Below are 22,849 nucleotides of genomic sequence, written 5' to 3'. Positions count from 1 at the left end.
TAACCTCGAGTCCACATTATCCACGATCTAACGGACTGGCTGAGAGGAGTGTCCAGACAACGAAGCAACTACTTAAAAAAGCTCATGCCAGTGTACAGGATTTTAACAAAAGTTTGTTAATATTTAGGAGTGCTCCTCTCCTTTGCGGAAAAGCACCTGCACAGCTTCTCATGGGTCGGCAAATCAGACACACGATGCCCCTGGATATCGAAACGTTAAAAAGTTCAACTTGCCGTCCGTTTGGAAAAGAAAGAAAACAACAAAAGAAGTATTATGACAGGGGAACAAGAAATATGCTGCAATTACAAGTGAACACTCCTGTAAAACTGTACAATACCCAAAACAAGCTATGGGATCAACAAGGACTATAGAAAAACAGTTATCTCATCGCTCTTATCTTGTAAAAACTAGTGATGGTGTATTGTATCGGCGTAATGGTGTTCATTTACGTCCATTGAATGTTATTGTGAATCCTTACCCTTCGAGACGTCAGTTAAGTTCAATTTAAACGAAGGGAAGTTGTGATGTATGTATTTACCGCTAGATGTCATCCCTGAGTTATGACGTCACGTTTCGTATATAACCGTGTACCGCGTCTTAAACGTGGCAGTCAATACAGGTAACCGCTTAAAGGTGTGTGCGTTCATGACAGAAAGCACGAAAACGAAACTGTAAAGGGGAAAACTCTTTAGATAATGTGTGTTATCAGTACGTTTTTGTGGGAGAAATGAAAAGATATGTTCGAAGCATTTGACAGCCCAATACAACATTTGACTTTTTCAGGTCACACTTTTTAGGTTTTTGGTAAATACTGTTTGCCGTATCAGGGATGTGCCACAGACGTGTGTATCGGTTATCAAGTTTTATCAGTTGTATCAGTTATCAACAACGAACAACGATTGGCTGGCGAGGTAGCAACCATCTGTAAATTCAAGCAATGAAATACGACCCTAATGACGCTTTAACGACAAAAAGCCCCCGTTGTTTCATATATATACATTTTCTCGATGCGGTCCAACAAGGTTACTCTCAAACTGTAATTTGACCCTTTTGTTTTTTTAAAAAAACGGGAATTGTGGAAAGGTTTAATAAAATTCCATAAATTATCTTGAACAATGAGCAATACAGTTCTAGCGTAACAGAAAACAATTCCTAATTCTTTTTAGCAAATAATGCAATGCACGATACTTAACCAAGACAGTAACCAAAAGCCAAAATACTGGGCAAACATTCAACCGACATACAAAAAACATTTGGATTGGTACTCGAGGTCATCGTGGGTTCTACTAGTATTTTACACAACCAAATTATGCAATCAGCGATAATCGAGCAACACTGAATTGGTAAACTAATGTTTTGAATTTTAACTGAACTTTACGAACAAAATCATTGATTAAAACTGACATTACAGCAAAATAGCATAGAATGGCAAAATTTGAACGCTTCATTGAACAGCAAAGGTTAGTTCATCTGACAAGAATAAAGTATCGCTCAACGTAGTTCCATTGTGTCGCCGCACCTGTAGCAACGCGGATACTGTTGTTTATTAGTTGAGCTATAGGTTCAAATACACTGCGATTTACGTTTTGACGCTTCATGGATCAACTATAGATCGTTTCGTCAGCGAAACTAAAGTTTGGCTCAATATGGATGGCGTGACTGTTCAACTTTTGTAAGTGCCATGCGTAGTACAAAACAAACTGAGGGCATCACTTTATATCATGTTCGTTTACTCGAAAAAAAATGTAACGAACGTTTACATTCGCTACACAGTTTTGTTTTGTAAAAAACTTCAAGTAAATTATAAATAACGTACGTTTGGCTGAACATTTGTCATGTCAAGTTTAATCGCACAAACCCATCTCATGTCTCTGTGTAGTGGTAAAATGTTTCTGGTAGTTTCGTTTCTGGTAATATTTATGAAGGTGACTTTAAAACTATTTTAGGTGCCTTTGTGGTACCTGTACATGTGTGTCTGCTATTCAGTCAGCCAATCTGAATCCAAGTGAAACGTGCATTCATTTACATTTTATTTTGCCACCAGAATTCAAACAAAGGCGGTGTCGGCAAACCTTTTGTAAAGTTGTTTGAAATGCTCTTCTCAGTAATTGGTGTAGCTGATGTGCCTAACACGGCAACTGAATCGTCAGAACTCAAAGGGAGACAATCATCAGTCCGACGTATGGTGATTTGTCACCCTTCTTTTATGGAAATTTGTAGATAACTCCTAAACAGTTTACCCCAATCAGTGGCGTTAGAATTTGCTTCCTAGCAAGCTATTATGGAATAGTTTCAAGGTTTTTGTTAGCTAAACGCATCGTTCTACGGGGTTTTTGTTTATTGCTCCTTTAGAGTAATTAGTTGGCGACGCGTGTTTGCTAGCCTGGCAACCAAGTTTTATTTCTTTTTATGTAAAGTCATCGCTACGATATCTTTGATATCTAAAATGCCTTTTACTGATCCGATACTTATCAAGCAGTAGCATCAATTAAATCGATTGATTACTCGCCCTGTTTCCTGGACAACCAAACCGCTTGCTTAAGGTTGAAATAAACGCTTTAGGGTTGATTCCAGTAATGAATATATGTTCACCTTGGCTAAATACGCGGCGTTGGGTTTTGAGTGTCAACAACGTTTAAGCAAAATAAGCACCTTAGCAAAAACAAACCTTTAAGCGAACTACTTAAAGGCGATTTTCACAATTACTCCTTTTGTTACTTGTGATCGCCTAAAAGGGCATTAACCTGCCATTAAGTACGGGTGTGGAGTCAAAAGCTTTCGGCGACCCATCTTGGCTCAGCTATTGGTTGAATTTTCGTGCTATGTAAATTACAAAAAGTGCATTTAATCAGTGGTATAGGTTTTCAACAACGTACAATGCTTGTCTGACGAGGTTGCAACCATCAATAAACGCATACAATGAAGTACGACTCCAATGACGCTTTAACGACAAAGCCACACTTGTTTTATACATAGACATTTTCTCGTTGCGGCCCACAAAGGTTACCCTCGAACAGTAATTTGACCCTTTTGTTTTCGATGAATATATGTTCACCTTGGCTAAATACGAGGCGTTGGGTTTTGAGTGTCAACAAGCAAAATGAGCACCTTAGCAAAACCAATGCTAAAAAACGCGCCACCAACCAAACAACACAAGAGAAAAGAAATGCACGTGACGGTGCCACATCAGGAAAACAAAGTGAACAAAACATCATATTCGTGCATGACCAAAATATTTGGTCACAGTTTGAGTCCACCACTTCGGCGAGTCCCAATACTTTCTGCTAAATTAGTTATGTTAAAAGTCTGCCGGCAATGCCAACTGATGTTCACCACAACGTTTGTAAATCCACATTGAACGTGACGTTGTTTTGCATCTGCCTTTTTGTCTGCGAAGAACATATGTGGTCGAAAAAATTAAAAAAAAAAATTTTTTTATAATTATGTGGCCGTGAACATGTGTATTATAAAATAAACGCAATTCAGCTTTAAAAGCCGTATATCAGACCGACCCAGCAGCCACAAGCGTTAGACTTTTGACGAGCCTATTGCTATGTAAAAATGCAAACAAACAAGGTGTTAATATGGAAGGTGACTTTGATAAACAGTTTAGACCAGTGTTTCTTAATACTTTTAGCGCTCGTACCCTTTGAGCTTTCATGAAATTTTCTCGTACCCCCTGTGTACAGTAGGTGACGGAAGTAAATAAAATTGTAATAATAGGAATTAAACTCAGTGTATTTATAACTTGCGTGTTGAATGCATGCATTAAAACAGTCTTGTAAGTTTAACAATATTTTCAGCACACCAACAATTTCTCAACTCAAATTAGTCAAAGACATATAACAAAGTAATTTAATACGCATTCTGCCTAAATAGCGTATAATTTTACACTGCATGTCGCACCCCTGCCTTGGCGCTTCGTACCACCAAGGGGTACACGTACCCCAGGTTAAGAACCCCTGGTTTATAGACTGATTGCAAAATCGTTCAGCTGAATAGATGGGTAGTTGATAGATAAATCCCATTGCTTTACATCAGTATTATATAAACAAAATTCCACTAGGTTGCCGAAAAGGTAGTGCATCCCTTGCCTACGGCCAAGGCCTTAAAAATTCCAAAAAAAGAGTTACGACGTGTTTGTCGTTTGTGAGTTTATCAAACTGTGTTACGTTTTCTTTTTACTTTATGACAAGAAGTCATACATGAAACCGAACAATTTCTACCAAGTTTTAGCTTCGAAAATGCTAGTCAACATTTTAAGCTTTGAAATCGCGACACGTTGGTTGAAAAAAAACGCAGCAATATCATTAAAGGAGAAATGATATAAGATGGATGGGCTAGGAGAAGTTTTATTGTACAAAAATAGCGTTCTGTTTATGACCCAACATGAGTTAGTATTTTGATGTGTATCGTGAAAGTTTATTATAAACTTTTTTGTAACTTATAACTTTTTGACATGGTTATAAACTTTTTTGTAACTATATAGACTTTTTGACATGGTACGATACAAATGTGACTGAGTTTGTAGTCAAAGTTAAACCGTTCATATTTAAGGTTAGGCTGAAATTTATGCTGGATTCACAGGTCCTGTACGATTAAAGTTAATTGAATTCAACGTTTTGAAATAGTGGTGGGAAACTTTGTTTTCCGGTGGAATGTTCTACACTTCAGCTGGTTACTGTTAGTATTAGCAAGACAGTACGAAGACTGTGTTTTGAATCAACACCCAGCATCCGTTGGCTTTCGCTTGAATTTAATCTACCGTTTGAAAAGCTAATATAGTTGCGTGGAATTTTGATGGAATATGATTTATTATTTTATCTTACAAATTACTTTAAAATAGGGTACGTAGAGATGAAATCGTTAGTAGACCTTTTTTACCGCAGTCAAACTAGCTATATACTCTGTTCAAATGTGTTAGCCGGCAAAAAATGGCACCTAAGCCTGAAGTTAGAAAAACAAAAACGAATTAGTCCAAACATTGAAACTTACCAACGTGCAATTACGACAAAAATGTGGTCGAGTTTGTGGTCAAATTAAAGTCGTTTATACCTAAGCCTAATCTGAAAATAGCTGCTCTGGTTTGATACGATTGATGCAATTGAATTCAAGTTTACCACAGGTGGAGGGCAAGTTTTTCTCCAGTAAAATGTTTTAAATTCAAGTGGTGCCTGACAGTATCAAGGAGACAGTTAGGCGTGTGTTTTGAATAACCACCTTTTTGAATCGCTTGAATTTGGTCTGCCGTTAATTGACAGGCTAATAATATTTATTATTTTTCCTTGCAAATCACTTTGATATAGGGTGCGTAGAGAAGACATTATGAGTATTGTAGTGTAGCGAATGATTACTTTGAACCAAAAAACAGTGTTTAGATGTATAAAAGTGTATGTTTACAGTGATCCATAAATGTTCAAGCTTTGATATAACGCAAAAGGATCAGGCTAACATACTTTTGTCTTTCACCAAGCCAAAATAAAAGGAACATACTCGCTATTACAGTACTTTTTTCGTTGAAAATTTGATATGTTTGTAAGTTATTGCCACAAAGTAGACCACTTTTAAGTTAACAGCCTTGTGACTGAATCGCTTTTTTACCCACACCGTCCAGTATCCGGTTGAAATCCACAATATAACAGCGGAACCTAAGGAGTCAGATCCAATTCCTAATCCACAGGAGACAGGCATTTTATATTGATAAGGCAATGACTATGCGTTTGTTTTATGGGTGCTACATAAAGGTTAAGTAATAATTAAGCAAATCACAATGAAAGAAGTATGATTGCAGAAACATTTTTTTGTATTTGTGCTCCCTTTAGCGACAGCAAGCAGTCCAAATACTTTAATTCATTGACACCACGGGGTGCGATAAAGAGAAATTACGTGACGAAAAACCTGACCAGCCTTTGTTACAGGGGTGATTTTAAAACTATTTCACACATCGGCGAATAAATGAGGCCAACATATTTAACACAAACTGTTAATACATATTCCAACAACGGTTTTGCAGTAAGCTGTGAAGTAAATATTTAACAATATGTTCAGTAACTGTGGCAGCGCAAATGTCGTCATCAGTCATGTGCCCCTTTGTGTGACGCGTGGAAAACCTGGTGGTTGTAAACCAACGGTTCTCAAGTTGGGGTCCGTGAAGGGGAACCTTCGAGAGATTGAAGTTTTTCTACGATCCTATTTGGCTTCAGATCGTGCTATTGAATAAGTTTAAATCAAAGTAGAATTACACCCTACTGAAAATACCCTTTATTCCATCACAGCTAACATATATGCAATTGTTCGCGCACAACTCGTATGTATTTATTTGCGATGTCACAAACTGCCTTTGGATCACTGTTATGCGTGATCTTGCAAAACTAGCTAAGTTTCTGCATCCCGCTATAGGAGAAATGGAAAATGAACTAACATTGCTTCTGTGTTGTGACTAAAGTAACGTTTATTTTTATTTGCATTCACTTCATCACATTGTCATTGTTAAACGGTTACGTTAAACAGCCAGGACACCGAAAAACATGGATCATCGAGTTAAGTGTATTGTTTTACGGGTCATTGCAGATTATAACACATGACGTTTGCTTTTTCACGTTGATTGTAACTTAAGAATAGCGACAATAGTTTCGGTTGAGCAGTGATGCCAAACCGTGTGGATTTGCGCTGCTGCAGTTACTGAATATATATTGTGACACTTACGCCATAAAGCGTGAAGCTTGACATTTCACACGGGAAGGTTTTGAGTTTCTTCGACTCACTGAGCGTCAAAAACATCCAGGCAAAGAGACGAATTTGTGGCAGAGGTTTTAAATTCCAAGTTAGTTCCGCTATAGGGGTCTGTAGGCAATACTGCTTTTTTAACTCCCGACATTAACTTTTAACATGGCAAAATCCTATTAAACGCTAAATGTGATAAAAGTGAATGACACAGATATCATGAGTGATGTTAAAATCCATATCTTTCAAAAGTCGTCAAACAACAAATGCTTTTACTTTTGAACTTTAAGTTGACTGCAAATTGGTTTAGCACAGTGGTTCTCAAACTGTGCGTCGCGACGCCCTGGTGCGTCGCTTTAATTTTCCAAGGGCGTCGCAGAAAAGTTTTGTTTCGTGGTTTTTTGTTGTTGTATCAATAAACCCAACTTTAATAATAAGTTTCCTCATTAACTTTTATTTCCTGGTGCGTCGCAAGTCCAGAAAACTTGTCCAGGGGCGTCGCAACAAAAAAAGTTTGAGAACCAGTGGTTTAGCATCAGATTGCGAGTACGAAAAAGCGGCTAACAGCTCTACTTCATTTAACACACGCGAAAAACTAGACCAGTTTTGTGTGTTTAATACCAAATTTTATGAATTGTGGAGATTGTGTCGGTGATCAATGGCAAACAACGCCTATTTGTCGTCATGGCAACTATTAGTACAGCAACCAACGCGATGTAAGTATCGCGTTATTGCAACAGTAGAACCTAAGACGGTTTAGTAAAATAAAAATCTAGCTTGGTTAGGGTAGTTTTAACATGTGCCGCAGTTGTGAGTTGTAGGCAGTTGTAAGTATCAAATTTCAGATTAACAATGTGGGTGTTTTATTGGTTTTCAGCAGTCGAACAACGGCTGTGTGTCAAAGCAGCTACTATCAGTTACAGCAACCAACGCGATTTTGTATGGCTGGGACGGTTTAGTATAACAAAAGAGAACAAAAAAAGTTGATAGACAAAGCTGCGCCGACTTAAACGGCAATGTGATCTCAATTCATTTTTCCAAGGTCAGGGTAGTAAAGCAAAATCGAAATTCAGCTGCACGATATAAACTTAAGTGCATGACGAAATATCGAAGAAATACCACAAGTCATGTATAAAAAGGATAAACAATATAAGTCGATTAGTTGTCTGGTGTCCATAATAGCCAATCGAAATAACGGAAAGGTTTACGAATAAATTGTGGCAGAACATGTGGCGTACAAAACTTTGTGCAGTTGTAGCTAGTTTGGTTTATTAAGTTCACAGAAAGTGTTAGCAGTTGTACGAATTGATGCAATGAAGTCGATTATCGCTAAAAATTTTGTATCATGGTGTGCACCCTGAAATGACTTGTTTACATTTTCTAAAACAATACATCGGAGGTTGGATGCTGTGAAATATGAGTTGTGTATTTTACCTTTTATCACTGCTGTAAACAGATTGGCAACTATTGTTTTTTTTTAGGTCAAATACCAACCTTCCCAACAGTGTACGTAGGCGTCTTGTTGTTGGAAAGGCGACACGTATTTGCTGGCCTGTCAACCAAGTTTTATTTCTTTTAACTTAAAGTCTTTAAAATCGCTAAGATATCTTTGATATTTAAAACGCCTTTAACTAGTCTGATACTAATCAAGCAGTACCATAAATTAAATCGATTGATGACTCGCCATGTTTCCAGGACAATCAAACCGCTCGCTCAAGGTTGAAATAAACGCTCCAGGGTTTATTCCAGTGATAAATTTATGTTCACCTTAGCTGAGTAAGAGGCTTTGGGTTTTCAGAGGTAACACAGTTTTTAGTTCTTATACCTAGGACAGTGGTTTTAAAACTTTTTGATTTTCTTAACTGTTGTTTCGTATTTTTTCCCGGTTAGGACTCGGTACCCAAGCTGAATACAACTTTTAATCAAAATACTCAACTTAGTAAAACGAAACCTTAAGCGAACTACTAATAGGCGATTTTCACAATTACTCTCTTTGTTACTTGTAATCGCCTAATGGGGTGTGCCATTTTATGTGCCATTAAGTACGGATGTGGGGCCATGAGCTTTCGGCGACCCAACATCAACTCAGACTGAACAAAATTCAAAAAGTATTGTTCTCCCCATATTTTTCTTCGACTAGTGCAGAGTGCAATACCAAGGTTCTGAAAGGTGTTTTGACATCGAAAACTGCGTTTTCCGTTGCCTTTAGGCCACAGGCTGCCCAACTTTGGTTTATGTATTGGTTGAGTCTTTCAAACACAATCTAATTTACAATTTAACGCATTGGTGAAAAACTAAACGTCGTTCTGTCGGCGAAGTCTTGCTCCAAAGGTACCCCGTGACTGTGCAACTGATAATGTGATATGTGATAGTACTATGTATATTACAAAAAATGCATCACAATATGCCACAACCGTTTTTTTTCTGGTAAATCAAATTACCGTTAAGATTCGTTATGTAATTTTGTTTTAGTAATTCATTTTAAGTGGAACACGAATATTGAAACGCATCTTATGTCTCCGTTAAGTGTCAAATTTATCTTGCAGCCCGTTTCAAGAACATTTACGTATGTAGTTTCAAAACGTATAATTTTTGTATCTTTCTAGTACCTGTAAATGTGTGTCTGTGATTCGGTCAGCCAATCTAATTCGGTAGAGCAACTAACACAAGAACTCACAGCACACACGGTTTGCTAATTACCGATGAAGGGCGCAAACAGCGCAGCTATTTTTTAAAAAAGTGAAACTTGGATAGGGTTAAGTACAAATTTACCATAAACAAATAGCTTTTTAGGTTAATATTATTGTTATTATTTTTATGGAACCTCAGACTAACTCTTATAGCCCTAACCGTCAGCATTTTTTTACACAAATTGCATTTAAAATATTCAAGTGCGCTGAGTTCCTGTGTTAGTAGTTTTACTATCTAATTCGGAATGTAACTACGTGCATTCATTTACCTTTTCGGACTTTTCTCTCCAGGAAAGTACTAAAAACACAGAAAAGGGAAAAAATCTTCAAATATTGTGGATTATCTGTCTTTTTTGTGGGAGAAATAAAAAGATATGTCCGAAGCATTTGACAGCCCAATACAATTTATGACTTTTTCTGGTAACGCTTTATAGGTTTTTGGTAAATAATGTTTGTTATGTTAGGAATGTGCCACAGGCGTGTGTATCGGTTATCAAAGTTTTATCAGTTGTATAGGTTATCAACAACGAACAATGCTTGTCTGCATGGCGAGGTAGCAACCATCAATAGATTTAAACAATGAAATACGACTCCAGTGACGCTTTAACGATAAAAAGCCACTGTTGTTTCATACATAGACATTTTCTCGTTGCGGTCTAACAAGGTTACTCTCAAACCGTAATTTGACCCTTTTGTTTTTAAATAAAACGGGAATTGTTGAGAGGTTCAATAAAATTCCATAAATTCTCTTGAACAATGAGCGATATAATTCTAGCATAACAGAAAACAATTCCTAATTCTTTCAGCAAATAGCGCAATGCACGATGCTTAACCAAGTAACCAAAAGTCAAAATACTAGCAAACATTCAACCCACATACAAAAAATATTTGGATGGGTACTCGTAGAGGTCATTTTAGGTTCTTCTAGTGCCTTTTTTGTCCACGCCACCCTAAGGTGTTTGTCGGGCACTTCACGCCCCCCTGAAACAGGCAAAAAACGACAGTTTTTTTTTTCAAACACATGCAGCAATGGAACTACAAGAAGTTTCCGATGCTTATGTTGTAACCCGGGAATCACCTAATTACAGCCCAGGGGCGTTAAATGGGCAAACATTCATTATACATTTTGGCAATAATTTTACCTGGTTTGACAGGATTACAAGGCATAAGTATCACGCAAAAGCAGTTTGTTACGTCACAGTTAAAAGCAAAGAATAGTGATTGTGAGCGAACAATTGCCTTTTTAGTTCTTTGTGGTAGAATAAACGTCCATTAGTTGGTATGTGACAGTTTTAGATTTTTCATAGTTTCACAATTAAACAGCGGCACAATCTAAATACAAATAAGAGCGTAGGAAGACATGAAGACCCTTTGTGGTCAGGTCAAAATCGCCTCGCGTGTGCCAGTTTGGGAAAGGCTGTGTCAGGGCTTGTAACCCATGCGGCTCTCGCGCGTGATTAATAAAATTATCCGGCCCGCAGTTAAAAAAAATTGGTGAACCCTGTTCTAAACTGACAAACCAAAAACTTTGCCTGGTATGTCATTATTCAAAATTTGTGTTACGCCATAAGGTATCGCATCATAATATTCGTTTCTTTTTTGAAAACGTGGTGCTCGCAAACAATACACTACAATTGCAAAATTAATTTTAGGGGGAGGTGAGTCCAAAGTGAAATAAATTTGCCCCCCCCCCCACCCTCAAGTTTAGAACCCCTGTTCTAGTGGCACACACATAACCAAATTATGCAAAACAACACTGAGTTGGTAAACTAATGTTTTGAATTTTAACTGAACTTTACGAACAAAATCATTGATTAAAACTGACATTACAGCAAATCAGCATAGAATGGCAAAATTTGAACGCTTCATTGAACAGCAAAGGTTAGTTTAACTGACAAGACTATAGTATCGCTCAACGTATTTCCATTGTCCCGCCGTAACTGTAGCAACGTGGGTCCTGTTGTTTATTAGTTGAGCTATAGGTTGATTTTAAACTTTCAAATACAATGCGATTTATGTTTTGACGCTTCATGGATCAACTATAGATCGTTCTAAAACTAAAGTCAGCGAAACTAAAGTTTGGCTCAATATTTCCATTGTTATGTGTTTTGGCTTGTTAACCTCACAAATCTTGAAAAAACTGTTTGAATGTAGGCTTTGGTCACTTTTGTTTGAGGTATTTTCTTAAGCAACAAACTTTGAATTGTGTTGGCGTGACTGTTCAACTTGGGTTTGTAAGTGCCATGCGTAGTACAAAACAAACTGAGGGCATCACTTCATGTTCGTTTACTCAAAAAAAAGAAACGAACGTTTACATTCGCTACACACTTTTGTTTTGTAAACAAACTTCAATTATAAATAATTATAAATAACGTACGTTTGGCTGAACATTTCGTTTAACCGTTTAACCGTTTAACCGTTTAACCGTTTAACCGTTTAACCGTTTAACCGTTTAACCGTTTAACCGTTTAACCGTTTAACCGTTTAACCGTTTAACCGTTTAACCGTTTAACCGTTTAACCGTTTAACCGTTTAACCGTTTAACCGTTTAACCGTTTAACCGTTTAACCGTTTAACCGTTTAACCGTTTAACCGTTTAACCGTTTAACCGTTTAACCGTTTAACCGTTTAACCGTTTAACCGTTTAACCGTTTAACCGTTTAACCGTTTAACCGTTTAACCGTTTAACCGTTTAACCGTTTAACCGTTTAACCGTTTAACCGTTTAACCGTTTAACCGTTTAACCGTTTAACCGTTTAACCGTTTAACCGTTTAACCGTTTAACCGTTTAACCGTTTAACCGTTTAACCGTTTAACCGTTTAACCGTTTAACCGTTTAACCGTTTAACCGTTTAACCGTTTAACCGTTTAACCGTTTAACCGTTTAACCGTTTAACCGTTTAACCGTTTAACCGTTTAACCGTTTAACCGTTTAACCGTTTAACCGTTTAACCGTTTAACCGTTTAACCGTTTAACCGTTTAACCGTTTAACCGTTTAACCGTTTAACCGTTTAACCGTTTAACCGTTTAACCGTTTAACCGTTTAACCGTTTAACCGTTTAACGTTGATTTTAAACTTTCAAATACACTGCGATTTACGTTTTGACGCTTCATGGATCAACCAGCATAGGACGTTTCGTCAGCGAAACTAAAGTTTGGCTCAATATGGATGGCGCGTATTTGCTAGCTTGGCAACCGTTGAACCGTTGAACCGTTGAACCGTTGAACCGTTGAACCGTTGAACCGTTGAACCGTTGAACCGTTGAACCGTTGAACCGTTGAACCGTGAGACGGTTTTGTACTGCAGCAGTTAATAAAAAAAGTCGCATGGTCTCGTGGACCTTTCAAGAAGTGTGAAGCTTGACATTTCACACGGGAAGGTTTTGAGTTTTTTTCCACTCACTGAGCGTCAAAAACATCGAGGCAAAGAGACGAATTTGTGACAGAGTCGGGTTTTAAACTCCAAGTTAGTTCCGCTATAGGGGTCTGTAGGCAATACTGCTTTTTTAACTCCCGACATTAACTTTTAACATGGCAAAATCCTATTAAACGCTAAATGTGATAAAAGTGAATGACACAGATATCATGAGTGATGTTAAAATCCATATCTTTCAAAAGTCGTCAAACAACAAATGCTTTTACTTTTGAACTTTAAGTTGACTGCAAATTGGTTTAGCACAGTGGTTCTCAAACTGTGCGTCGCGACGCCCTGGTGCGTCGCTTTAATTTTCCAAGGGCGTCGCAGAAAAGTTTTGTTTCGTGGCTTTTTGTTGTTGTATCAATAAACCCAACTTTAATAATAAGTTTCCTCATTAACGTTTATTTCCTGGTGCGTCGCAAGTCCAGAAAACTTGTCCAGGGGCGTCGCAACAAAAAAGTTTGAGAACCACAGGTTTAGCATCAGATTGCGAGTACGAAAAAGCGGCTGTGATCTCTACTTCATTTAGCACACGCGAAAAACTAGACCAGTTTTGTGTGTTTAAAACAAAATTTTATGAATTGTGGGGATTGTGTCGGTGATCAATGCCAAGCAACGCCTATTTGTCGTCATGGCAACTATTAGTACAGCAACCAACGCGATGTAAGTATCGCGTTATTGCAACAGTAGAACATAAGACGGTTTAGTAAAATAGAAATCTAGCTTGGTTAGGGTAGTTTTAACATGTGCCGCAGTTGTGAGTTGTAGGCAGTTGTAAGTATCAAATTTCAGATTAACAGCGTGGGTGTTTTGTCGGTTTTCAGCAATCGAACAACGGCTGTGTGTCAAAGCAGCTACTATCAGTTACAGCAACCAACGCGAGTTTGTATGGCTGGGACGGTTTAGTATCAAAAACGAGAACAAAAAAGGTGATAGACAAAGCTGCGCCGACTTCAACGGCAATGTGATCTCAATTCGTTTTTTAAGGTCAGGGTAGCAAAGCAAAATCGAAATTCAGCTGCACGATATAAACTTAAGTGCATAACGAAATATCGAAAAAATACCACAAGTAAAAAGAGGATAAACAATATGAGTCGATTAGTTGTTTGGTGTCCATAATTGGTAACCGAAATAGCGGAAAAGTTTACGAATAAATTGTGGCAGAATATGTGGCTTACAAAATTTGTGCAGTTGTAGCAAGTTTGGTTCATTAAGTTCAAAGAAAGTGTTAGCAGTGGTAAGAATTGATGCAATGAAGTCAATTAGCGCTAAAACGTTTTTGTATCATGATGTGCACACTGCAATGACTTGTTTACATTTTCTAAAACAATACATCGGAGGTTGGATGCTGTGAAATATGAGTTGTGTATTTTACCTTTTATCACTGCTGTAAACAGATTGGCAACTATTGTTTTTTTTTTTTAGGCCAAATACCAACCTTCCCAACAGTGTACGTAGGCGTCTTGTTGTTGGAAAGACGACACGTATTTGCTGGCCTGTCAACCAAGTTTTATTTCTTTAACGTAAAGTCTTTAAAATCGCTACGATATCTTTGATATTCAAAACGCCTTTAACTAGTCTGATACTAATCAAGCAGTACCATAAATTAAATCGATTGATTACTCGCCATGTTTCCCAGACAATCAAACCGCTCGCTCAAGGTTGAAATAAACGCTTCAGGGTTTATTCCAGTGATAAATTTATGTTCACCTTAGCTGAGTAAGAGGCTTTGGGCTTTCAGAGGCAACACGGTTTTTAGTTCTTATACCTAGGTCCGTGGTTTTAAAACTTTTTGATTTACTTAACTGTTGTTTCGTATTTTTTCCCGGTTAGGACTCGGTACCCAAGCAGAATACAACTTTTAAGCAAAATACACAACTTAGCAAAACCAAACCAAAATGCGATTTTCACAATTACTCTGTTTATTACTTATAATCGCCTAACGAGGCATTGATGTGCCATTAAGTACGGTTGTGGGGTCATGAGATTTCGGCGACCCAACATCCACTAAGACTGAACAAAAATCAAAAAATATTGTTTTCCCCAAATTTTTCTTCGACTAGTGCAGAGTGTAATTCCAAGGTCCTAAAAAGTGTTTTGACATCGAATACTGCGTTTTTCGTTGCCTTTAGGCCACAGGCTGTCCATCTGTGGTTTATCTATTGGTTGAGTCTTTCGAACACAATCTAATTTACAATTTAACGCATTGGTGAAAAACTAAAGGTCGTTCTGCCGGCGAAGTCTTGCTCTAAAGGTACCCCGTGACTGTGCAACTGATAATGTGATATGTGATAGTACTATGTATATTACAAAAATGCATCACAATATGCCACAACCGTTTTTTTTTCTGGTAAATCAAATTACCGTTCATATTCGTTACGTAATTTTGTTTTAGTAATTCATTGTGGAACACGAATATTGAAACACATCTTATGTCTCCGTTTAGTGCCAAATTTATCTTACAGCCCGTTTCAAGAACATTTACGTATGTAATTTCAAAACGTTTAATTTTTGTATCTTTCTAGTGCCTGTAAATGTGTGTCTGTGATTCGGTCAGCCAATCTAATTCGGTAGAGCTACTAACACAAGAACTCACAGCACACACGGTTTGCTAATTACCGATGAAGGGCGTAAATAGCGCAGTTATTTTTTAAAAAGTGAAACTTGGATAGGGTTAAGTACAAATTTACCATAAACAAATAGCTTTTTAGGTTAATATTATTGTTATTATTTTTATGGAACCTCAGACTAACTCTTATAGCCCTAACCGTCAGCATTTTTTTACACAAATTGCATTTAAAATATTCAAGTGCGCTGAGTTCCTGTGTTAGTAGTTTTACTATCTAATTCGGAATGTAACTACGTGCATTCATTTACCTTTTCGGACTTTTCTCTCCAGGAAAGTATTAAAAACACAGAAAAGGGAAAAACTCTTTAGATATTGTGGATTATCAGTACTTTTTTTGTGGGAGAAATGAAAAGATATGTTCGAACCATTTGACAGCCCAATACAACTTTTGACTTTTTCCGGTCACGTTTTTTAGGTTTTTGGTAAATAATTTTTGTTGTATCAGGAATGTGCCACAGACGTGTGTATCGGTTATCAAAGTTTTATCAGTTGTATCGGTTATCAACAACGAACAATGCCTGGCGAGGTAGCAACCATCTGTAAATTCAAGCAATGAAATACGACTCCAATGACGCTTTAACGATAAAAAGCCACTGTTGTTTCATACATAGACATTTTCTCATTGCGGTCCAACAAGGTTACTCTCAAACCGTAATTTGATTCTTTTGTTTTTAAATAAAATGGGAATTGTTAAGAGGTTTAATAAAATTCCATAAATTCTCTTGAACAATGAGCAATACAATTCTAGCGTAACAGAAAACAATTCCTAATTCTTTTCAGCAAATAGTACAATGTACGATGCTTAACCATGTAACCAAAAGCCAAAATACTGGGCAAACATTTAACCGACATACAAAAAATGTTTGGACGGGTACTCGAAGTCATTGTGGGTTCTACTAGCCTACATAACCAAATTATGCAATGCGATAAGCGAGCAACACGGACTTGGTAAACTTATGTTTTAAATTTTAACTAAACTTTACAAACAAAATCATTGATTAAAACTCTCGTTACAACAAAACAGCTTGGAATGGGAAATTTAAACGCTTCATCGAACAGCAAAGGGTAGTTCCGCTGTCAAAACTGAAGTTTCGCCTAACGTTACCATGCTGTTGTCGTAACTGTAGCAACGCGAGGCCTGGTGTTTGGTAGTTCCGCTATCGGTTGACATTGGAATTTTCAAATACAATGCGATTTGTATTTTAACGTTTCATGGATCAACTATAGGTCGTTCCGCCGGCGACTGAAGTTTCACTCAATAGGTACGGCGTGACTGTTCTAAAGGTTGTATAAAACACCATGTATACTGTATAGTACAAAAGAAACCGAGTGCATCACAAAATATCATTTTTGTTTGTTTGTTTTTCTAAAAAAATAAACTTAACGTTTAAAATCGTTACATACTTTTGTTTTGTTAAAAACAATCACTTGCAATTATAAATAATGTACGATCAAATATTTCGCTCAACACTTTTTATCTCAAGTTTCATTGCGCAAAACCCTTTTCATGTCTCTGTTTTGACAAAATATTTCTTGCAGCTCGTTACAAGAACATTTATGCATGTGCCTTTGAAACTACTAATTTGTTGGCCTTCTGGTACATGTAAATGTGTATCTGTGTAAATAATCACCTTTTGTTATGGAAGAATAAAAAAATAAAAAATAGGGTTTGTAGAGTTAGGAATGTGCCACAGACGTGTGTATCGGTTGTTAAGCTTCAAATTAGTTGTATCGGTTTTCAACAACGAACGATTTTTTTTAGCGAGGTAGCAATCAGCAGTAAGTTCTATGAACGCAATACGACCCCTCAGAACGCTTTAACGATAAAACCCAGGGCGGTTTCAAAGTACATTAAGGCATTACTTCTCATCTTATAGGTCACGACCCAAAGTTGGGTTGCCAAAAAATTCTGTTGGGTCGCTTGTTTTCGTGAAAAAAGCATCTACTTCATAACTTCGTTTAGTGGCGATTTTTTTATTCTCCGCGGATTAAATTGTTGCGAATTAAATATTTCATCCTAACTTTCTTTGACGTGATATTGGTCGATTTGGTTTATAACGGAATACGTTCTTTGCATAATAGTTACTTCGTGGCCTCTTAACCCAGCCACCGCCTACTCGGCGCAATAAAGCTAACTTACACATACGGACAAAGGTCTTAAAATTAGCATACAAACTTCGTAGCTGTTAATATATAACTTTAAACAAACATTTCACCATACACAATAAATGAAAAGCACGTAAACAAAACCCTTCACGTGAATAGAAAGCTATTGTCATTTCTAAAGTTGTGCTCACTTTGGCAAACCTGGGAACCGCATAGGCTTAAATGTAGCCGTGTAGCAGAAAGTCAGTTTGAATACTCAGTGAAACGTCATGTCAGAAATTTATAACTGAGAATGAAAAATGATTTCCAAGTAACAGAATCAGTCAATGAATAAACATGGAATATGTATAACTCGCGTAACTGACATCTTCAGTTCCTTATTCTATAGCAATATATTCAGTGACTGATTTTGTTACTTGAAAATCATTTTTTTCTCAGTTATTTATTGTCATTAACTGTGATTGTCAATTACCATGTTGTCTGTTGGTGGGTATGATACTGTTCAGTATAATCAATCATGGTTTAGAAATTTTTAGGTAGTGATTTGTTAAGAGGCTACTAACATTGGAATAAAATGACTTGCCAACCGGAACGGTACCCATTGAATGAACTGTTTAGAAAGTTTTATGTCTTCAATAACATGGAATTCAGTAAGTTTAGAATCAAATGACACAATGGGTCAAATAGTTGAAACAAATGTCTGACACACTTAGATCCTTTGCTTGCGTTTTACTGATATATAATTAACGTAAGCACGTCAAAGCCTATTTAAAATGCAAACAAATTTATATTGACAAAACCTCTCATAAAAATGGGGCTGCACTGTGTACATCAGTGGTTCTCAAACTTTTTTGACCACGACCCAAATCTAAGTTTGATGAACATTTCACGACCCAAGCCCCAAACATCAAAAAATTTATTTTTTTCTAAAATGCATGGAACAGAAAAAGACACAGACAATTACAAAACAAATGATTTATTTCTTTAATGTGATTGATACACTGAAATTTTTCCTTCATAATATCTTCAATGCACGGCTCTATTTTTTATTCGGGAGACCACTTGATATTGTACATTCAGTGAAAGGTCTGTGATTCGACTTTTAACTGTGCTGTTCGATAACGAGACGGACCGCAATTTCGAGGCTACATCGTCGCCGCATAGGAGTCTGGCCATGTAAAAATGGCTGCAGGCTGAACGAGCTCTTCACACGAGCTCGATTTGTTTGACAATTATACTGCATAAAGCAGCACACATTGTGTCTTTGCAGCACCGTGATCACTGATAGAAGTGAATCCCCAATCTAAAAATTTTACCTTGTACGAATACTTACTCATCGACGCTAACTATTCCATCTCCACGTTCAGTTTCGCATGATTAACTTGTCCTATTATTTCCCGTGCTATGACGTTACAATCGCCATGTGAGTAACAGTAAAATTGGAAGGCTATTGTCTGTATGTGGTAATGATTGGTATATTTTCCTGTACACCGTGGTCGAGTGAGTTGACTTTATTACTGCGTTGAGTAAATTCGTTTGTGTTCACTTAATGCAGCAATAGAATTGAATTTGGGCAGAATTGAATCACCATAGCGCGACCCATTTTTTGACCCTGCGCGACCCATGTTTGGGTCGCGACCCATACTTTGAGAACCACTGGTGTACATAATGGGCCAACTACAGACCTGTACGCACTTGACTGACATTGTTAAACGGAGAGTAAAAACTATTTAGCTTTAAATCACGTTTTCGCAGACAAATTGCCGAAACGCGAGGGTTCAGATCTCGATGCAAAGAATCTTAACGAAGTGGCCAACAAATACAACTTTTTAACACAACAACCATATGAAAACCTTACAGCAGGGATGTTTTATCAGGTAAAACTTTATCGCTTTGTTGATAACCATAATGTTTAGGCTATAGCTATTGGTTTATTCTAGGCTTGTTTTTTTATTTCTTTTATTTGCTTGTTGCGACTTGGCAGAAGTTGGATGAAATTTGTCACGAGGATTATTCGAAGATAAGTTGTCTGGCCATCGCATTTCTCTCCCACGGATCCGAAGGACAGGTTGAAATGAAAGATTATGGAGTCACCTTCGACAACATTGTTGAAGGTCTAAGTGGAATTAAGGGTTTGCAAGGAAAACCGAAAATACTTATACTTCAGGTAACAGTGCACGCCGAAATTCAAACGTCTGACTTTTAATGTTTCATTTACATAAGTAATACCGAAATGTGTTTGTATTGTTATTTTGTTTAGTAACTATAATCAGAAGTGTTTGAGAGTGTTAACTTATTTAGGTAAATCGAAGAAGAAAGGAGTTGTAGTTACATTAAACACAGAAACGTGGACAAAATTTATATCTATTGTCTTGTTCATGTTACCAATTTTCTGCGGAAATAATAAACTAATAATAAACTGTTTAAGGCCTGTCGGGGAACTAAGACTGCAAAGGCAGGAACGAGTCAATCGTGTGACTGTTCTGATGACCAAGAAGATGGTCCGGTGTCTGAAGGTGGTAACAAGAGTGAGTACGAGGATGAGGGCGTAACATTGCTTTCTGGCCTTCCCCTCGGGGCGGATTTTATTATGTGCAATTCTACAACTAAGAGTAAGTAGAAGGACATTGATTTATGGTCCGGGCGCCTAATCCACGGACTGGTATAAACAATGTAACAGGAATTCGTACTGGTGAAAGATAGCAGAAGTGGGAGGACAGCAATTTGGTCAAATGGTTCTAGGGCGCCTAACCCATATACATACAAATATTTGGGGGATGTGAAAATTTACATTGCATAAGTCAGTGGTCTTTAATCTGCGGGTCGCGACCCCAAGTGGGGTCGCCCAAGCTTTGTCTGGGGTTGCTTCATATTTAATTTATTGGCGTTAAAATTTATTACCAAAAGAATGATACGGATTTTGCAGTACAGCTTGGTACCTCTTGCCACAATTCAATCATTGTGATGCAATGACAGTAATCAAAAACCGAATAGTTGCGGGCCTAAAAAATATGTAAAACAGAAGTTGCGTCCAAAATAATAGAGCGGGTGCAGGGAAAATTACATAAATATACTGATTTCTGCAAACGGGTGAGCTTTAACGCGAATTAGATTGGCCAAATTCAATAAAATTTGTCGCTCTAACATTTGAGCACGCTGAATGCTAAATTAATGTCTGCTTGAAAATTAAGCGGGCATATTTACATGAAAACAGTTTCAGTTTCGGCATTACTTGAAACATTTTTCTCCCTATCGGAAAAAAATGGGTCGCATGTAAATGCGGATTTAGTTTTCTTTCAAATTGTGGTCGCTTTCAAAAAAGGTTGTAAACACTGGCATAAGTTACTGTTGTGATTTGAGTGTTTATGTTAGATTAAACCGATTTCATGACTCTTTTGTTTTGGTTGTTTTTGTTTTGGTTGTTTTTGTTTTGGTTAGATGCAAATCTTATCCATTCCGTCTGACAAGCACAACATGAAGGTTTATTTTCCCAAACTCTTCAACAAGTTTTCAAATGTTTATTTTCAGATCACGTGTCATTCCGCAGCCCAACCGAAGGCTCAAGATTCATTCAAAAGTTTTGCGAAGTTCTTCGTCGCTATGTCAATGGTAAACAACAAAAATAATGGTTTGTGAAGGGTTCTTTACAAATACAAGCAAATAGTAAAAAAAAAAAAAAAAGTAGGCAGTAGCCTATATAGGCGATTTAAGTCCAAAACTTAATATGCCATGCGGCAGAAAAAATGTGGAGCGACGGCATGTCAAGAACACTAGTCGAACTTTTAAAACAAAATCGTGTAAAAATAAGCAAAAACTTGACCGAATGGTCCGGCGCGTCTGGCACATATGCAGACACACAAAAAAAAACTGATCGGGATTCGTCCCCAGGGTCGGGAGTGTCTGAGTTCGAACTCCATAAAAGAAGATTGTGTAAAAATGTTGGCGGTTAAGACTATATTTTGGGGAAGGTTTAATAAAAATCTGAGTATCACGCCTAATTTAAATAAGTGTGCTATTTCAAACTTTTCTGATATGATGTTTGTTCGTTAGTATAGCTTGAGAACAACCCTCAACAAGAATAACTTCTTCCTCACAGATGTCTTTTTATATATAGATGCTACTAAACCCCTTAAATTTTTGTTTACAACTACGAGCAGTTTCCGCAAAAGTACGTATTCTGGGTATTAATTACAACATAAAATTTCAGAACCGAACGAGATAGACTTTCTTCAACTCCTGACAAAGATTTCGATCGAGGTTGCGATGACAAATCCAGCGGACAAGAGAAGACAAATTTCTTCTTTCACTTCAACTTTAACCAAGTCCTTGTACTTGCCACGAAAACCAACAACCACACCGACCCAATAATTGCCCGCTCGGCGCAAATGAGAAGTGAAAATTACAAACAAAAACACAAAATTTCAAGAGCCTCGTCTTCTTTGTAAATAGCTTTGTACATTAATACTGTTTGCCTATTCTCAAATAGTCTTACTTTGCAAAATGGTTTGTAACAACTTTGTTACAATTTTGTAAGTATATGTGTTATAGGAACACTACATACTGATCAGTTCCTAAGTTTAATGATGAACGACTCAAAAAACATGTCGCTTTTTACGTCTATCGTGGCTGTTATATTCCTCTATTATACCTTATCTTCAATAATAGTTATAACTTACAATTGTGTAAAATGTGTAAAATAAATTGATTGTGTGGAAATAAATTTTTGAGATCTTTTTTTCAACGTGAGTTTTGAATAAAAGGTAATATCGGGGAACAGGATGTTAGTTTCGCTCTGGGTTGACCTATTTTACGTTTACGGGCACCCAGTCGCCCGTTGGCACCTCATTTCCAAAAGATTTCCAAAATCAGAACGCTGCATCTATAGTTCGCCAAGACATGCTGCATCATAGGCAGATTCTTTTTCAAGTAATGTACCAGATTAATCTAACCAAAGACAAACAACTCATTGGAGCATTTGCACAATTGCAATATGGTAAAAATATATATTTTAAAAAATAATTTAACACCAAAGATCATTTCCAATGGAAATCTAAAATGACCATGTTGTTTATTTGTTAAGCTCAAAGTAGGAAAGGGTTTTAGTCATAAAGGCCTTTCAGAATTTTACTAACAGTCATGTGGGCAGCTACATTTTAAGGTGGAAATTTTTAATTTTTTAACACAAAGTAAGTTACACTTAGACGCTCTATTGAAGAACTGAAGGTCCGTCTGCCGGCGATACTAAAGTTTTGCTCAAAAGGTACCCCGTGTCTGTGCGATTG

At 37.1% G+C, this 22,849-nt stretch overlaps 1 protein-coding gene across 1 annotated transcript; it reads left to right on the top strand.

The window, feature by feature from the left end:
- The first annotated feature begins 18,051 nt into the window (after positions 1–18,051).
- On the top strand, positions 18,052–22,274 carry LOC145234094 (caspase-6-like). Its single transcript, XM_080098872.1, has 6 exons — positions 18,052–18,217; positions 19,323–19,444; positions 19,552–19,734; positions 19,996–20,179; positions 21,096–21,176; positions 21,775–22,274. Exons 1-6 carry the CDS (start codon positions 18,142–18,144, stop codon positions 21,933–21,935), a joined length of 807 nt encoding a protein of 268 aa, XP_079954998.1. The 5' UTR covers positions 18,052–18,141; the 3' UTR covers positions 21,936–22,274.
- The last annotated feature ends 575 nt before the right edge of the window (positions 22,275–22,849 follow it).

Source organism: Phallusia mammillata, chromosome 6 (assembly GCF_965637545.1).
Source record: "Phallusia mammillata chromosome 6, kaPhaMamm4.hap1.1, whole genome shotgun sequence".
Classification (NCBI taxonomy): domain Eukaryota; kingdom Metazoa; phylum Chordata; class Ascidiacea; order Phlebobranchia; family Ascidiidae; genus Phallusia; species Phallusia mammillata.
The sequence above is the reverse complement of the archived record's forward strand: the minus strand, read 5'-3'. Positions and strand labels throughout refer to the sequence as shown.

Excerpts from the sequence above, each read along its gene's own strand:
- LOC145234094 (XM_080098872.1), top strand. The coding sequence starts at position 18,142 with ATGACTTGCCAACCGGAACGGTACCCATTGAATGAACTGTTTAGAAAG. Across the intron at positions 20,180-21,095 it reads GTGCAATTCTACAACTAAGA|ATCACGTGTCATTCCGCAGC; the intron begins GTAAGTAGAAGG and ends GTTTATTTTCAG. Across the intron at positions 21,177-21,774 it reads TCTTCGTCGCTATGTCAATG|AACCGAACGAGATAGACTTT; the intron begins GTAAACAACAAA and ends ATAAAATTTCAG.